General features: G+C 38.8%; 1 protein-coding gene across 4 annotated transcripts in view; it reads right to left on the bottom strand.

Moving 5' to 3' along the window:
- The window catches only part of clstn1 (calsyntenin 1), a 37,803-nt gene that overhangs the window by 10,041 nt on the left and 12,943 nt on the right, over positions 1-14,819 (bottom strand). The window contains exons 2-12 of one of the 4 annotated variants that reach the window (XM_040152432.1): positions 11,844-11,966; positions 9,357-9,386; positions 7,542-7,737; positions 6,219-6,427; positions 5,233-5,382; positions 4,758-4,943; positions 4,413-4,661; positions 2,101-2,222; positions 1,782-1,944; positions 1,320-1,370; positions 91-248 (exon numbers count right to left, since the gene is read on the bottom strand). In XM_040152432.1, the coding sequence (XP_040008366.1) occupies positions 91-248; positions 1,320-1,370; positions 1,782-1,944; positions 2,101-2,222; positions 4,413-4,661; positions 4,758-4,943; positions 5,233-5,382; positions 6,219-6,427; positions 7,542-7,737; positions 9,357-9,386; positions 11,844-11,966 (1,637 nt within the window). The remainder of the gene's footprint in view (positions 1-90; positions 249-1,319; positions 1,371-1,781; positions 1,945-2,100; positions 2,223-4,412; positions 4,662-4,757; positions 4,944-5,232; positions 5,383-6,218; positions 6,428-7,541; positions 7,738-9,356; positions 9,387-11,843; positions 11,967-14,819) is intronic. The other 3 variants (XM_040152433.1, XM_040152435.1, XM_040152436.1) reach the window with 3 other exon arrangements.

The following is a 14,819-nucleotide window of genomic DNA, read 5'->3' on the forward strand; positions in this document are numbered from 1 at the left end:
GACCGTGTTCTTGATTCACAAATATACTCAGATCCAGCCTGAGTGAGGTTGAGTGTGTTTTGTTGCTCTTAAACACTTTGCCCTCCTCACCTTGACAGCTGACGCCACCTCCTCAGGCAGCTGCACATCCAGGCCCTCCTTGCAGGTGTACAAACAGTCGATCACCTTCTTGTTCTCCAGTTTGCCAGAGCGGATCATCAGCCCCGCTAGGTTCCCCCGGAAAAACTGAGCCATTCGAGCATTTCCGCCTGGATAGGTCAGGATAGAGATGCGGAGAAGAAAACAGTAGTACACACATAAAAAAAGTAGTTACTCAAGTGTACATTCCACAGACTTCAGTTTTTCTGGGCTGGCGATTCAAGCATGCCCTCTCAATGTGCAAAGCTGGCGTGAATGGCGTTCATGCAAGTTAGTATGAGTGCCCTTACAAGGCCTGAGGCCCAGAGAGCGAGACAGGAGAATGATGGATGACCTTATACAAGCCGTAGACACATGCAACATCTGCATTAACAGGGTGAACTACTGCCTCACTGTGGAAAAAATGGCATCAACAGAGAAAAAAAACTCAAAGAAGGGATTATCTAAAATAGTGATTAAATTAATCCACTTTAGTCACCTTGTTTTACAATGGAAACATCTTGAGGACTGCAAAATGCTCAAAATACAAAAAAATGATCTGAAATTTAAAGCCTTAAAATTTCATTATAACCAAGATTTTCGGTATTGTGAGGTGCATCAATCCTGCCAAATCAGATGTGAAACAATCTCGTCAGTCTTCCTGCTCAACCATAATAAGCACAAATCTGCGCCACTGCAGAGTCAGAAACAAACCTGGACTTCCACATCTCAAGGTCGCACAGTGTGTGCATGCGTGTGTGTGTGTGTGTGTGTGTGTCTGTGTGCTGCTGTAGCTGTGTTATCTGATATGGAGGAGCTACTGCTTCTAACCCCAAGGTCATGTCCTGAATGAAGAGCCTGCACATCCAAAATGCAGCAGCCAGGTCAGTTTTGTGCTCATTATATGTCTATTTCTGTTCTGCTTCTGTATCAGGCTATTGTGAAAAACAACTGCCTGACTGCTGCAGTGAGAAGAACGTATAAATGGAGTATTAAGAAAATGCAAATAATAATCAGGTAGCATAAAAATCACACCTGTCTCATCCATTCTGCATCATGCTGCAAACAGTTATGAAAAAATAAATCTTTCTTTATCTAGAATGTATAAGAATCATTCTAGTCGAAATGGTATGAGGATGCAGTTAGCGTGGGACATTGTGGACACATGGACATATCTGAGGTAAGGGAAAGACTTGAGCAACCTGAGGTGGGCTCAGAGACTGTCTCAGTGTCATTGTCATGTCCTGAGTTGTCTGTAAATGACAGAAACAAGAGAGCAGGGAGAGACAGGGAGGAAGATTGAGGATCTGCAGGAGAGATTCAGATGCTACATACAAGGACATGGTGCATTTGAGAATTTAAGAGAGAGTTAATACTGTGTGGTCTGACAATAAAATAACAGACATGTTATATTTTACACAAGCTCTCATCAAAAGGAATAACAGATCACCAGGCAGCAATACAGTATCTTCTTACAAATTAACTGTCAAAAATAGCAAAATGTTACAGATGCAGAATATAAGACATATGTAACAGGGATTCACTTTTCTTGACCATGTGTCTGTGCTTCTGACTTATTCTTAAATTAATGTTTTGTCAAACAAGAGAATAATGACTTTTTTGATTTTGCAGCATCCTTTCAAAAAATTTCTTTAAGGGTTTACCTTGCCAGCAGGCACCAATAGTGAGCTGTGTTTCAATCTTGGTGGCATGCAGTGGGTAGTCCTCTGTAACCAGGAAGGGCTCAAAGGTAGTCCCATCCACAAACAAAGACATGGTGGGGAACTCCACATTCAGCACATAGTGATGCCACTCTTTGTCACACACCTGAGGAAAACACAACAGAGGCAATGAAACGCTGAAATCCAGACTGTGAAGTTACAGTACAATCTAACTACCCTAACTACTCTTAGTTAAATAACATGCTGTCACAGATTATGATTGTCTTAACTTGCACAAAGTTTGGTAGTAGAAGCGGCTGACCTGGTCAAGTTTCCAGTGAAACTCTGCTGGTTTGTAGTTCTCAGCCTCTGATGGATCCTGACGGAGGAGGAGGATCAGTCTGCAGTTGTGGACGTAGAGTGAGTAGTGGTGTCTGTTCATCTCTGCAAAGAGGAATATGAGAGAGGAGATCAGGTCCTGAAACTTTAAAAATATTTGGGGGACAGGTGGTGATACTTTTTAATCATGTGCCCCAAAACAAGACTGAAAATACATTTATTTGAATTTTTAGAATTCAACTGCTGCATTTTTGGAGGCCATAAGAAGCAAAAAAGCAACTACGCCACAGTTAGATAATAGAAGGAAAGTTCTTAAATCTTGTTTGACCTATGGTAGTATAATTATTGTGCTTGTTACTTACAGCATGCCTTAATAGGTTCTCACAGAGGCAGAGAAGATGCTTTTTGTAATCAGTTCCCCAACCAACTCCTCTTACCATATGTATTGTTCTCTAATCTGGAAATTCAACCATAGTTTATTTTCTTGGAGGAAACCATCAAAAAACAACAGAATTCAAAAAGCCAGGATTCATCTGCAAATTAAATCTCTGTGCCAACCACAAATCCTTGAAAAGATTCAAACATTTACAGTGCTTTTCTCAATATGTATCAACAGGCTTAGCCTATTGCAAAAATTTCTAAGATAAATTGTCATATGATATAATGGGCTATAATTAGAGATACCCAGGTTATAGGTCTAGATAATTTAAATGGGCTGTGAAGTTATCATCCTTTAACAAACCTCAAAAACTGTTTCTTAAAAAAAGTAAGAAAAGTATTCTGGACTCAGGTCTGATTATAATTTGGGAAAATTACAATGTATTATCCATACTAAGGGACAATCGGGTCTATATTAACATCCGTGCACTGGGTGAAACAAACACACTGCTAAAGCAAAATTAACTGGAGTCTAGTATGTGATGTTTAATCGATTACTTCACGAACAGGAGGTCAATTCAATTTTCATTTTGAAAAATTAATTAATAGTTTTCATTCTGGACCCAGCTTCAAAAATATTTGAAAGATCTGTCTGCTTGCTTTTTTTATAACAGAAATAGTTTGGGTTATTCAAGAGGCTCGTCAGACTAAGTACGACATTTTCAGACAACCTGGTGAGTTATGATGTGCATTTCAGTGAACAATCAATTTATCAAAAAATAACTAACAGATTAATTTGATAGTGAACATGATTTTTTTCACCCATGTTGTGGTCCCATTGATGCTTCAAAATGAAATGTCAATGCTTCAATGTTTTAGTGTTTACAATGTATTTTCAGCAATAAGAAGTAAAGACTATAATGTGGAAGAAACAAACAGAATGTCACACATTCACGTTTCTGTGAAGCACACGCTGTGTTGAACGGAGGTCATGAATGGTTCTGAAATCATGGGTATGGGAGCTTCCTGTCCGGGGTGCAGCTGTTCTGATGTAATCCTTCTTATATAAGCAGTTGGACAAAAGCTGATGAACTGCCCCCCACCCCCCCACTGGCCATGGCACCAACTTTACGGTCAATAAGATCAAGGAGCTTGTGACCAGATGCAAAATTTACAACTAGTGTCAAAAAAGGAAAGGTCAACAGGCACTGAGCAGAGGTGATAAAGAAAATATAAAAAGAAGTGTGTGTGAAATGTGTCATCAGCCTTCAGATCCCTGAAGTAATACTGTTTTTGTTTTGTTTTTTTAAATTAGATATACAGATAGCATATTTACAGACACCATATGTGCAGCAATAATGAGTATGCACATTGATGTTAAATGCAGGTTTTTACTCCTTCAGTTGACAACAGATATTTTAATTTAATACTGGTTGCTGAAGTTTTCAGATAATTGAGTGCATGTCTGGTACTATACAATACTTGTATGATACACGTTTTAAGTATTTTTTCAGTATTTTTTGACTGTGTGACTAAAAGGTATATTCACAAAGATGCTCACAGTTTGACTTTAAATCTAAAAACACAACAAACATTTGTTTCTGAACTGCAAAAGCCTTTCATTTAGCTGTATTTACAACTATTACTGATGTAGACAACCCTTTTATCAGCATCAGAAACATGACTTAATAGAACTTTAACATAATGTAGTTCTCATGTAGCAATAGCCTTTGTATTAGAAGACTTGGTAATCAACGCATTTTCATGTGTTTTTAGTTGACTACTAGTAAACTAAATTAAACTCAAACTCACTTAAATACAAGAATCAAACTAAAAGTCAAAGTTGAGCTTTGACATAGTCCAGTTGCAGCTAAAATCTTGATTACAAACAGCTTTACTCTTTTCGGGGTGTGTTACCTGTCTTGTCAGAGTTGCAGAGGATGGTCTCTTTCTCATGGGCCCCAGGGCCATGTCTCATCCATACAGAGATGGTGAAGGGCTCCTTCATGCTGGTGCTCACCATGCCATCAGGGACCTTGATGGCCTGGGTACCATTGAACTCAAACACCTGGTCACTGTCATGCCCATTATCGGTGGGCAGCCCTACTGTCCAGTTGGAGGAGCTGCTGGGTGCAGGAAGGAGCTCCACGGTGCCGGAGCTGGCTCCTTAAAAAAACGATCAAAGAAGACAAAAGCAATTATATCGGGCATTTAGACTTCCATCAACTGACAAAAACCATTTCAAGAGGGGCAGTTACTTACCGCACAGCTTGTGCAGCGACTTCTCAGAGTAAGTGTCACGGTCACAGCCCTTCCCAATATGGTTGGTTTCCAGTTCAATACTGGCTCGGATGGAGGTGATTGGCTCATCACAGGTCTCCAAGTGCATGCTGGGGAAAAGGGCCAGGCTGCCTGTGCCAGGCTCATATTCAATCCTCTTATTGAACCCTGCAAGAGGAAGATACAGGGGAAAGGAATGAAAAGATGTCCTTCAGCACAGCATAGACAACAGATGAGCAGTCAATACAGGGGGTTGTCAATAGTAGTTACTCATTAAGAAGTACTTCAGTTCTTTCAAACATGAGAGAAGGTCTTATGGCTTAAAGGAGTTATATAACCTTTTTGACAACAGCCCGTGTGGACTCTGCATCGGTGGATAGCTTTTGTACAACACAGAGACACACCTAACCAGAGATGGTTGCAGAGCTACAGCGAGTAGAGGTGAGCACTCTGATACCTTGCCAACTGGGTTTGCAGGTGGGTTTGACGCTGATCTTGACAAGCACATCCTCGGAGGCACGGTTCTTTCCACAGTCGTAGGCAGTCACAGTCAGCTTATACATGCGCTCTTTGCCGTAGCTCAGTTTCTCTGTGTTCTTGATGAAGCCTGAGCGAAGTAGGAACAAGAGAGTATAAGTAACTGGGCCATGCTTTGTTTAATTTCAAAGCTGCAGCTGTGCTAGGAACTTTAGTGAAATAAAATTGAGTCAGAAATCAGGTATAAAAACCTTTTCAGCTGAGAAGCAGCACAACAAAACATAATATATAATACATTTACTGCCAAATAGAAATCTTCACACAAAAAGCCCAAAAGTGATTCGCTGTCGAGCTGAACTAAATGCACAATATACTTATTGACATCTCTTAAGCCACATCGTAATATTTTGACTTACATCTTTTTCGTTGAGGTGCTATACTGAGACTTCATTACCAAGCTAATGTGTATACAGAATCTGATATTGTTTTTAAAGGAAAGTTATGAAATTTGCTTCACTGAGATCAGATGCCTTCTCCGGTTTCTTTTATTTCCACCTCACACACAGACATTATCTGTCACAGTTGAATACTGTCACCAACATTATGTATCCTCACACTGACTGTTCTCCGCACATTATCACCCGTTCTTATGTCCTTTTTTTTTCAGAGCCAGCATCATATCAGCTCAGCCTGGATATTTGATGTCTTTTTTTCACTGGATCTTAATTTTGTGTTACAAGACACAAAGATAAATAATTCTACAGCCGGACAGGAATGACTGACCAACCTGGGTGACATTTCAAGGAGACTGTCATCGTCTTGCAAGCTAACAACCTGCTGTGAATTTTCAGTGACAGTTTTGTGGCACAGTGTTTACACAGATCAATGCAATGTGTGTCAATAAAAATCATGGTTCTTAGGCATGCACTGCATCTTTTTCCAAGGTTGCTATATGAAGGTTCTTACCATCTTTGTCAATGGTGAAGGGCACATCAGGGGTGACGATCTCATAGTTGCAGATTTGGCTAAACTGGAACGAGCAGTCGGCGTCGACTGCCTCCACCTTCAAGATGCTGTCATATTTTTTTCCCTCGATAACGGTGGCTTTGTAGGACTTCTCCTTGAACACGGGTGAATACTCATTGATGTCGTTGACTTGGATGTGGACAGTGGCCCTGATAAAATTCAAGTTTGGGCACTGTCAATAAACATATTTTAAACAAAGAAAAATATTCTACTGTCACACAGTGAAAAAAAATGTATGAACAGGACCATTATTTTGATGATCCCTGTTTAAAGGATAAGAACTGTGGCTTTCAAACCTCTAGTTTGGTCTAGTTGGTCCATTTCATGTTCACAACGACTCGTCACAAACAATAGCAGAACAGTAAGGAAGTCGTATGGACTAACAGGAAAATTATCAATTTGGCCGTTTTGGTGACTCATCATCAGTGGTTCATGGGCCCATGTGGAAAAATCTAATTCTGATTACTGTTAGCAAGTCATGCTGTTTTTGTGCTTATGTGTTTATTTATCTTCTCTGGTGGTCACAAAGTGTGCAAAATGAATTTACTGATTATGAGCAACTGCACATATGTCATAAGTAATGACAGACATGTGGAAACAGGATGAAAAAGAAGAGTCTCGTGGAGTATAATTATGGTGAATAGTTACTGTGTGGTTGCTATGGATATGTTTATGGAGCTCTACACTGTCTGATGTCTGTCTTTATTGCTGTTGTATTGTTGCTGTTGCTGTCTTGTTGTGTCTGTTGAAACTGTCAGACAAAGAGAATTTCCAAGAATATTTTCAGGATAATAAACAAAACTAGCTCCTTTCATTCATGTTACCATAGTTACCAACTGATTTCGGATAATTACATGGACCTCTCTGACATCACTGATGTCACAGCACAACGATTTAATGGAAATTAAGTTTTTGAATTCATGGTTAAAAAAAAAATCACATCACATATCTACATTCACAGTCCTGTGGTTGCTCTTTGCTTTCACATCACAAACCAATTGGGCAAATGTACCAGATTTCATATGAATCCCACCAAACAAGTTAGGTGTGAACGTGCCCTTAATTATTCTTTGTTTAATGAACAATCAATATTTATTCCATTGTAATTTGTTGTGAAGTGAATATATAAAGACTTTTTGAACAGAACTGACTGCCCTGATTGTTTTAACTAAAGTCAAACTAAAAAGAATTTGGTTAAGACAGAGGAAAACTAAGGGTTCAGATTGGGTACCAGTACTTAGGAACTGGCAGAGGTCGACTCACTTGTGGGATTTCTTCATGTTGGCGCCATCAGGACCCTCTCCACAGTCGTAGGCTTGGATGGTGAAGGTGTGCTCCTTCTGCAGCTCACAGTCAAGCTTGTCCTTGGCTCGGACGACACCCTCGCCAGTGGACTTGTCCAGGACCACTGCCTCAAATGGGACATTCTGCCCGTGGATCCTGAAGCCGCAAATTTCACCTGAACACGTCAAGAGTCAATAAAGAGCTTGCTCAGAATAACTGATGATAGGTGTGAAATTGTATTGTTCAATTGAACAATTATGTTGAAGCAAAAAAAACCAAACAAACAACAACAACAAAAAAAAACCAACATAAAATTCACGCAAATTAAAAAGAAAAGAAAAGATCAGCCACGTTTTTTGGGAGCCAGGGAGTTGAAGATTGGGGTGGGTGGTGTCTGTGGAGGAAGCCCAAAAGCACTGTCATATGGGTGAGTAGTTTGGGAGGAGGGGGCGAGGGGGTTGGGAGAGGGTGTGGGACATTTAGTATCAGTAGACAGAGTGTCTTTTCAAAGCCACTTGAAAACATTGCATCCAGTCATGCAGGCACAAACCGAAAAGATGTGGACAGGCATTTCACAGGAGTACTTAAGATATTATAAATCAAAGTCACGAAACCGAAACCAAATAGTAAGTACACAGAGAACAGTATTTGAAGTGAAGATCATTTATCTCTGTAATGAATTACAACCTATCTTATGAAAGAAAAAAAATTAACATAAATAAAAGAAAAAAAATTAGATTAAAATTCTTTACAATTGACAGCATTGTTATAACGGGATCCAGCACCAATTCAGCCATCAAAACCCCAAAAAGTCTCTGAAAGAAAAAAAAAAAAATCTCAGACAACACCTCCAATATAATATTTTTTTTCATAGTTAAAGAAAGTCTTCCTGTGTAATTTTGCCTCTCACCCAAAACTACTGCAAAATGAATCCAAATAAAATTATGAAATCATAGAGAACTAAACCAGTACAATAACAGTATTCAAACAAAAAGTACTGGATGAGAACTGGGGTTAGAAATATCAACTTGCTTGACATCCACATCAAATGACAACTGCAGCCATGCTAATGGTAGAGATTAGTGGCGAAGAATTAACTCAAGAGATCCACTGAGGCAAAGATGCAACAACAGAAACTTTGCAGCAGAGAGAGTTTGCATTAGTTAACAATCTCAGCAGCTTTCAATTGAAGATTTAAATTTTGGAAAAATCCACAGGAGTCACTGTACCTGTATAGATCCGATAGGTCACAGAGAGGTACAATGAACATGGTTGGTGCCTTTAAGATGATCACAGTTTCAGAATGTTCATACTCTCTAAATACCAATTCCATTGTCAATTTCTGCTCCAATTGCCAGGAGTGTTAAGAGGTTATGCAATCATCTTATGGGTCCTTTTAGATTTTACCTTTTTTTTTTATTAAATTATCTTAAATTTGGCTTTTCCTACCATAGTCTTTAACTGAATGGAATGGATAGGACAAAATGGAAGCTAAGTGACTGAGAACTCTTTCTGTTTCCTGGTGACAGCTGAAAAACTGTTAGGGTCTGCAAACTGCAATGGATGTCTCATGCACAGATATTTCTAAGTACAGTCAGCCCCACATCACACTTTTCATCCAGCTGTTGGAACTCCAAAATATTCAGGGTGAGAAAAACGTAAAGTCGAGAAAACCAAATGGGGAGATTACAGAACATGGCGGGAGTTTCTGTGTAAAAGTGTGGATGCTGTTTTTGCGTTAGTGGGTTAATAGTAACAACTAAGCACAAGGCAGAATAAAGAGCCCAAGATCACCTTCTTCAGTGAGGGTCACCTCAAAACTCTCTACAAGGAAGGGAGAGAAGATAAATCCAGATCAGTTAAAAGAAGAGTTAGATTCTCAGAGAAAACACAGGGAGGACAGGAAGGAAACATACTCTCGCTATAAGCTTACAGAACCTTTCACAAGCAAAACGTCTTCTGCCAGTTGAAAGACAAGAAGGATTAAAACATGTAAGAAAAGATGGTTGTGTCAGAGTCTTTGCAGTTTTATTAATGGCTCGGCAAATCCTTTTAGAAGAAACAACTACTGGAAAAGTCACGGAATATACAATCAAAACAAAGAGAAATTTCACTCTTTAATGCCAATAGCGGATTTTTAAGATTCTGAAGAGTCTGTCCTTTAACAAGTTCATCTTGCTCCTCAAAACATCGCACTTATGTTTTCTGGAAACTAGTTGATGGGTTAATTAATTCGATTTGTTTGATAATAATTTAAAAGACATACTTTAAGATAGGAAGAAGGAATCTTGGGAGTGCACATTAATAAAATGATGAATGAAGTCCTTTTTTTCTTGGCTGTCTGTTTTAAAGCCCTATCAGGGCCTCCAGTGGTTTGGACCTAGTCATTGTGTTTTCACCTACTAAACAATTAGAAATGGATTTCACATTATGGGCTGCTGTCCAGGGCCAGTCATGCTGTGGGAGCTGTGGGCCTCTGTGTTCACCACAGCTCTAATGACCAGCTCACACCAGGGCTTTAAAATTGCTTAGCTTTCCAATGGGCTCACTAACTGGTCATTTAACTGCTGGTACTATTTAAATACAGTGAATAATATTCTGAGAATATCTAAAGGCTAATAGATCAATATGTCGTACATACAGTGGCATGTGATAAACCCATTTCCAAATCCTATTTTGCATGAACAAGGATAAATTCTTCTCTCACCTTGTCTATTATTCCTCTATCAATCAAATAACCCAGTTCTGGTGTGTACAACCTTGTGCTTTGTGTTCCTCTTATGGTTTGGAGCACAGTCATCCATGAACACTTAGCTCAATTTCATTTTCGCAAGAGGTTTGTTTTCAACTATTTCAGCTCCGATCACCCTGACTGAACTCACCACACAGATATGCATAAAACATGGTCCGGGTTCATGCTAAACATTCCTCTATTCACACTGATCTACCTTAAGAGCCTGTGATTGGGCTATTGGATTGTTGGCACAGATGGACAGACTAGAAGGAGGCTGGCACGTCAGAGCTGGTCACCCCTGCTTCCACGTGAGGCCAGACTGATTGCTCTGCCTCCTGAGAACTAGTTCACAGGGACACAAAGTCCATTTGCAAAAGTCCTGCTCATCGAAAAAGGAGCCCCCACTGAAAGAAGAGGAAGAACCAAGCTCTGCATTCAACACTAATTTACTGTGAAAGGAGACAAACATCATGCAGAGAACGGAAATATTATTAAATTCCCTGTCCTCCAGAAATGATGGGCCTCTTGCTGAAGTTGTCCGCCTTAAAAGACCTTGTGCTGCCAGGCCAATCAGCTCTCGTAAACTATCACATTTCGCACAATTTTGTGAAGAATACTACATTTGGCATCTCCTCTGAGAGGCACGTGGATGTTAAAGCCTCACTTGCTAAAACAGGATTAGTAATCTGAGATGAGAATGGTCATATCAAGTGGATTGAGAGTGCTGAGTGTGAGCAGAGTAGCAGACAAAAGATCACACAACTCATGTGATGTGAAATGGTGGGAAATCATTTCCACTGCTGTGGTGCTTTGAATCCTGGCCAAAGTCAATCCTGGTGTGATTAAAAAGCCCCAGAGCTAATGCTGCCTCGGTACATAAAGCACACTAATTGTGCCTCTCCACTGGGAGGAAAAAAAAAAAAAGAACATGAAAGAGTATTTTGATCTGAATATCAAAAGGTGGATACGGAGGCCCTCTGTATGTCATTTTGACAGGTTTTTCATAAAAATGTGCAGATTGCCATCGATTCACACAAGTCTGCTCTATATTGAATGATCATTTCATGCACTTCTGGTAGAAAAGTTACTTCTTCATTCACTACTGAGCCATCAATCATTTAAGTGCACATACAGTATAGTCTCAAATATAGCCTATATCACAGAAAGGAATCAGAGTTCTCCTGATCTCAAAGCATTATGCTGAGAAAAGATTTAAGGCTGTAATTCCATGTTAAGTCTTTTTTTTTTTGGTTTTCCATTTCAAGAATACTTGGTTCAGCTTATAAATAACCCATTAGCAAACAGTCAGCATGTGTTTAAACGTACATATCAATGACCTTGAAATGTCTATGAAACTCACATTATTCATTCATGAACAGATTTTCTCCATCCATCCAGTTACACAATCTCAAAGCTTTATTGGTACAGAGTAATTAGTGTGCTTTCTCCTTTATTTAGTGTGAAAGAGGAGAGGAGAGTATTTCCAAGTCAAGTGAAGCTGAGGTAGGAAAAGAACAACAGCAGCAGCATTAAGCCTCCTCTCTCACCTGCATAGCGTAGGGGAGCATCCTTGTCCAGTGCAATTAGAGGGGGGTCCAGAAGTACTTTGTCATCATTTTCCGTTACAATCCCGTGGTATGTCGTCTCAATCCAGGGTTTGTGCTTATTGACTGTGAGAAAGAGAAAGATAAAACATGAGTGTCTACTATAAAAAAAAAAAAAAAAAAAGTTTGTTCAAATAATTTCTGTCCTGAGACAAGATGACTTGTTTTTCTCTCACTGGCACTAATTAGCAATTTAAATCTTTTTTCTCTGCTTTTAATAATCAAATTTCATCTGTGTTTTCTCAAATTTCTAGTTTGGCTTTTATCTTTCCTCCCAATGCAGCTTAAGTGAATTTTTAATGAGGATTTGGATACTTTTAGAATTATTTCTAGAGGCACCACAAATAATGAAGGGATCCTTAATGTCCTAAAAGCATCACCTGCAACCACGATCCATGAAGGACCGGGAATGTGCAGGGTTTTAGAGGGAACTAAATCAGCAAGTGTAACTTAAAGTGGGATGAAAAGCCTGTATTACACATCATTCTCCATTTTAAATCTACAATGTTCTGACATTGTATTGTTCAGTTTATCCAAAATGAAAACAAATTCTCTCAAGATGATTTTTTTTAAAGGCTGCAGTAATTTTCCGGGAAAACAGAATCACAGTCCACATCAGTTAATGAGTTTTGTCAGTGGTATCACGGGGATGATAATAAAGGCTCAGGCTACGACATTCAGGATGGTTTGTGGAGCAGTAGTTTGGCCGTTTACAGCTTTGTGCTTGTCGGCCTGGGTAGCATCCCAGCTGCAGACGGCATTCTGTCGTAGCTGGCGGCCACAGAAAATATTGCAGTGAGTGACATGTTTGGGCTGGCTTAGAAAACAGCATTGATGCAGGGGAGATGCAGCTCTCTTGCAGCCAATGTGTGTTCACTCCAGAGCGTGAGGAGAGGATGGCATTCCTGTGCTACTGATCTGCAAAGGTGATGCTAACTCTGGCTGACAATCACTGGCTGGAAATCACTGACCACAGCACAATAAGCATGCAGCCCAAATATCCAAATGTAAAATAGGAAACTGTTCTGGTTACATAATAATCCATCTGCGGTAAACAATAATCTCTTTTTTTCACTTTTTCAAAAATTATTTTTATTGTTTCCTTCACAGATATCCAATAAGGCAGTGCAATGCGTCTTACAGATGAATATTCACAAAAAACAGCAGGTACGAATTAAATAAAATTAAAGATTGTGAAAGCTACATTAAGGTTAAAAACTAAAAATATAGCAAACTGTAATAATAATAATGATATCTCTATCTATATATAATCTATATAGATATATATACACACATATACACGCATACATATATGTATATATGCCTACATACACATATCCTGTAAGCATTTATACGTACACATCTGTATACATATAAAAATATCTGAGTGAATACTTGATCTGAAAGGAAACTATTTTCTCCCATTCCATAATCCTATCCCAGTCCTGTCAGAACTGTAGAAAATGATGCACTGTAGGCTGGGTTTTAAATTATGTGTAAATCAGATTTAACTTGGGTTACGTCTCCCTGATCTGTGTTAAAAATGGAACAATAATCTCTTCAATAATACATAATGCATCATAATTTGCCAGTGGTTAACTGGTAGCTTTCTTTTAGATTTGTGGAGGAATATTTCTGATACGAACGCTACACATAAGTTGTCAGAAGAATCAAAGCACACTTGAATTGACCTCAGGCAGCGGGAAACAAAGCTTTTAAAGTGGACTTTTTCTAGGAGATCCAAGTTTATTTATTCGTCATTTCTAGTGTCGTCACGATACCAAAATTATGACTTCAATATGATACTTTTATAAATATCCTGTATCTCAAATGAAACCACACCACGGCAAAAGCCTAAAAATCAGGAAAACTAATGGAATAAGAGACAACTGAATATGAAAGAGAGAGACCCTGATCTCATTAATTGTCATTTTTAAATCTAATTTGACTTGAATCTAATTTTTTCTAGTTTTCTAATAGAAAACTAGAAAATGCGCTCAGTAGAGCACAGACCTCCACCAAGGTTGTGTATTGAGATATTTGTGGTCTTTTTTTTTTTTTAGTGCACTGCTGTAGTGTGCAGGCTAATAATCCTGGGTTTGAGCTTCATAACCATAAAGTGCCAGACCTACAGTTAATGTCATTCATGTTAATATTTTCATGCTCAATAAAATTGTTGTTTATTTGCTGTTAAGTGTGTTATTGTTTGTTTGTTTTTCCTACATGTAGGTGTGTTTTTGTCAATGACTTACTACATTTATAACATTAATAACTGGATTATTGTAAATAATTACATCAAGGCCATAGTGTTATTGAAGCTTTTACACGGTATGCAGTAATCTGATGTCCGCTATACTTGAGTTTATGTGATTCTTTGATTGTTAACTTTATATTTGCAACCAGATTTCACTTATTAAACAGCGTTAAATAAGAATCAATACACCTTGGCGGAGGTCTGCGCTCTGATGAGTGCATTTTCTAGTCATAGAAATAATCAGACAAAAATGTACATGCCATAATTACCACTACGAGTACTGATTGAGTATATACTGATCATTCATAACTGGTGTTGCTGATCTGCCTACTTGTGAACGCCTGATGTTTGCCACATTGGTAAGTTAGCTAAAAAGATAAAGCCAAATTAAATAGTTCTAATTGCCCTTAACTGCAATTAGTGTGAAAAAAGTTTGCTTGTCACAATATAAATCACCCTCATTTGGTTTATTTGAGGGCATGGGTATGATGTTATTATGTTATCTATCACATTTGCTAACAGTTCAGCATGTCTGTCTGTAAGATGTTTTGCCAAGTTATTACAGGGCTTTCTCATTCTGCATAGGTTTTAAACATCTTTTACACACAGTCTTTGAGGTGTCTGTGGGCTTGCCCTCACTGCCTGCTATGTAAGCGTAATAATGC

Source organism: Xiphias gladius, chromosome 18 (assembly GCF_016859285.1).
Source record: "Xiphias gladius isolate SHS-SW01 ecotype Sanya breed wild chromosome 18, ASM1685928v1, whole genome shotgun sequence".
Classification (NCBI taxonomy): Eukaryota; Metazoa; Chordata; class Actinopteri; order Istiophoriformes; family Xiphiidae; genus Xiphias; species Xiphias gladius.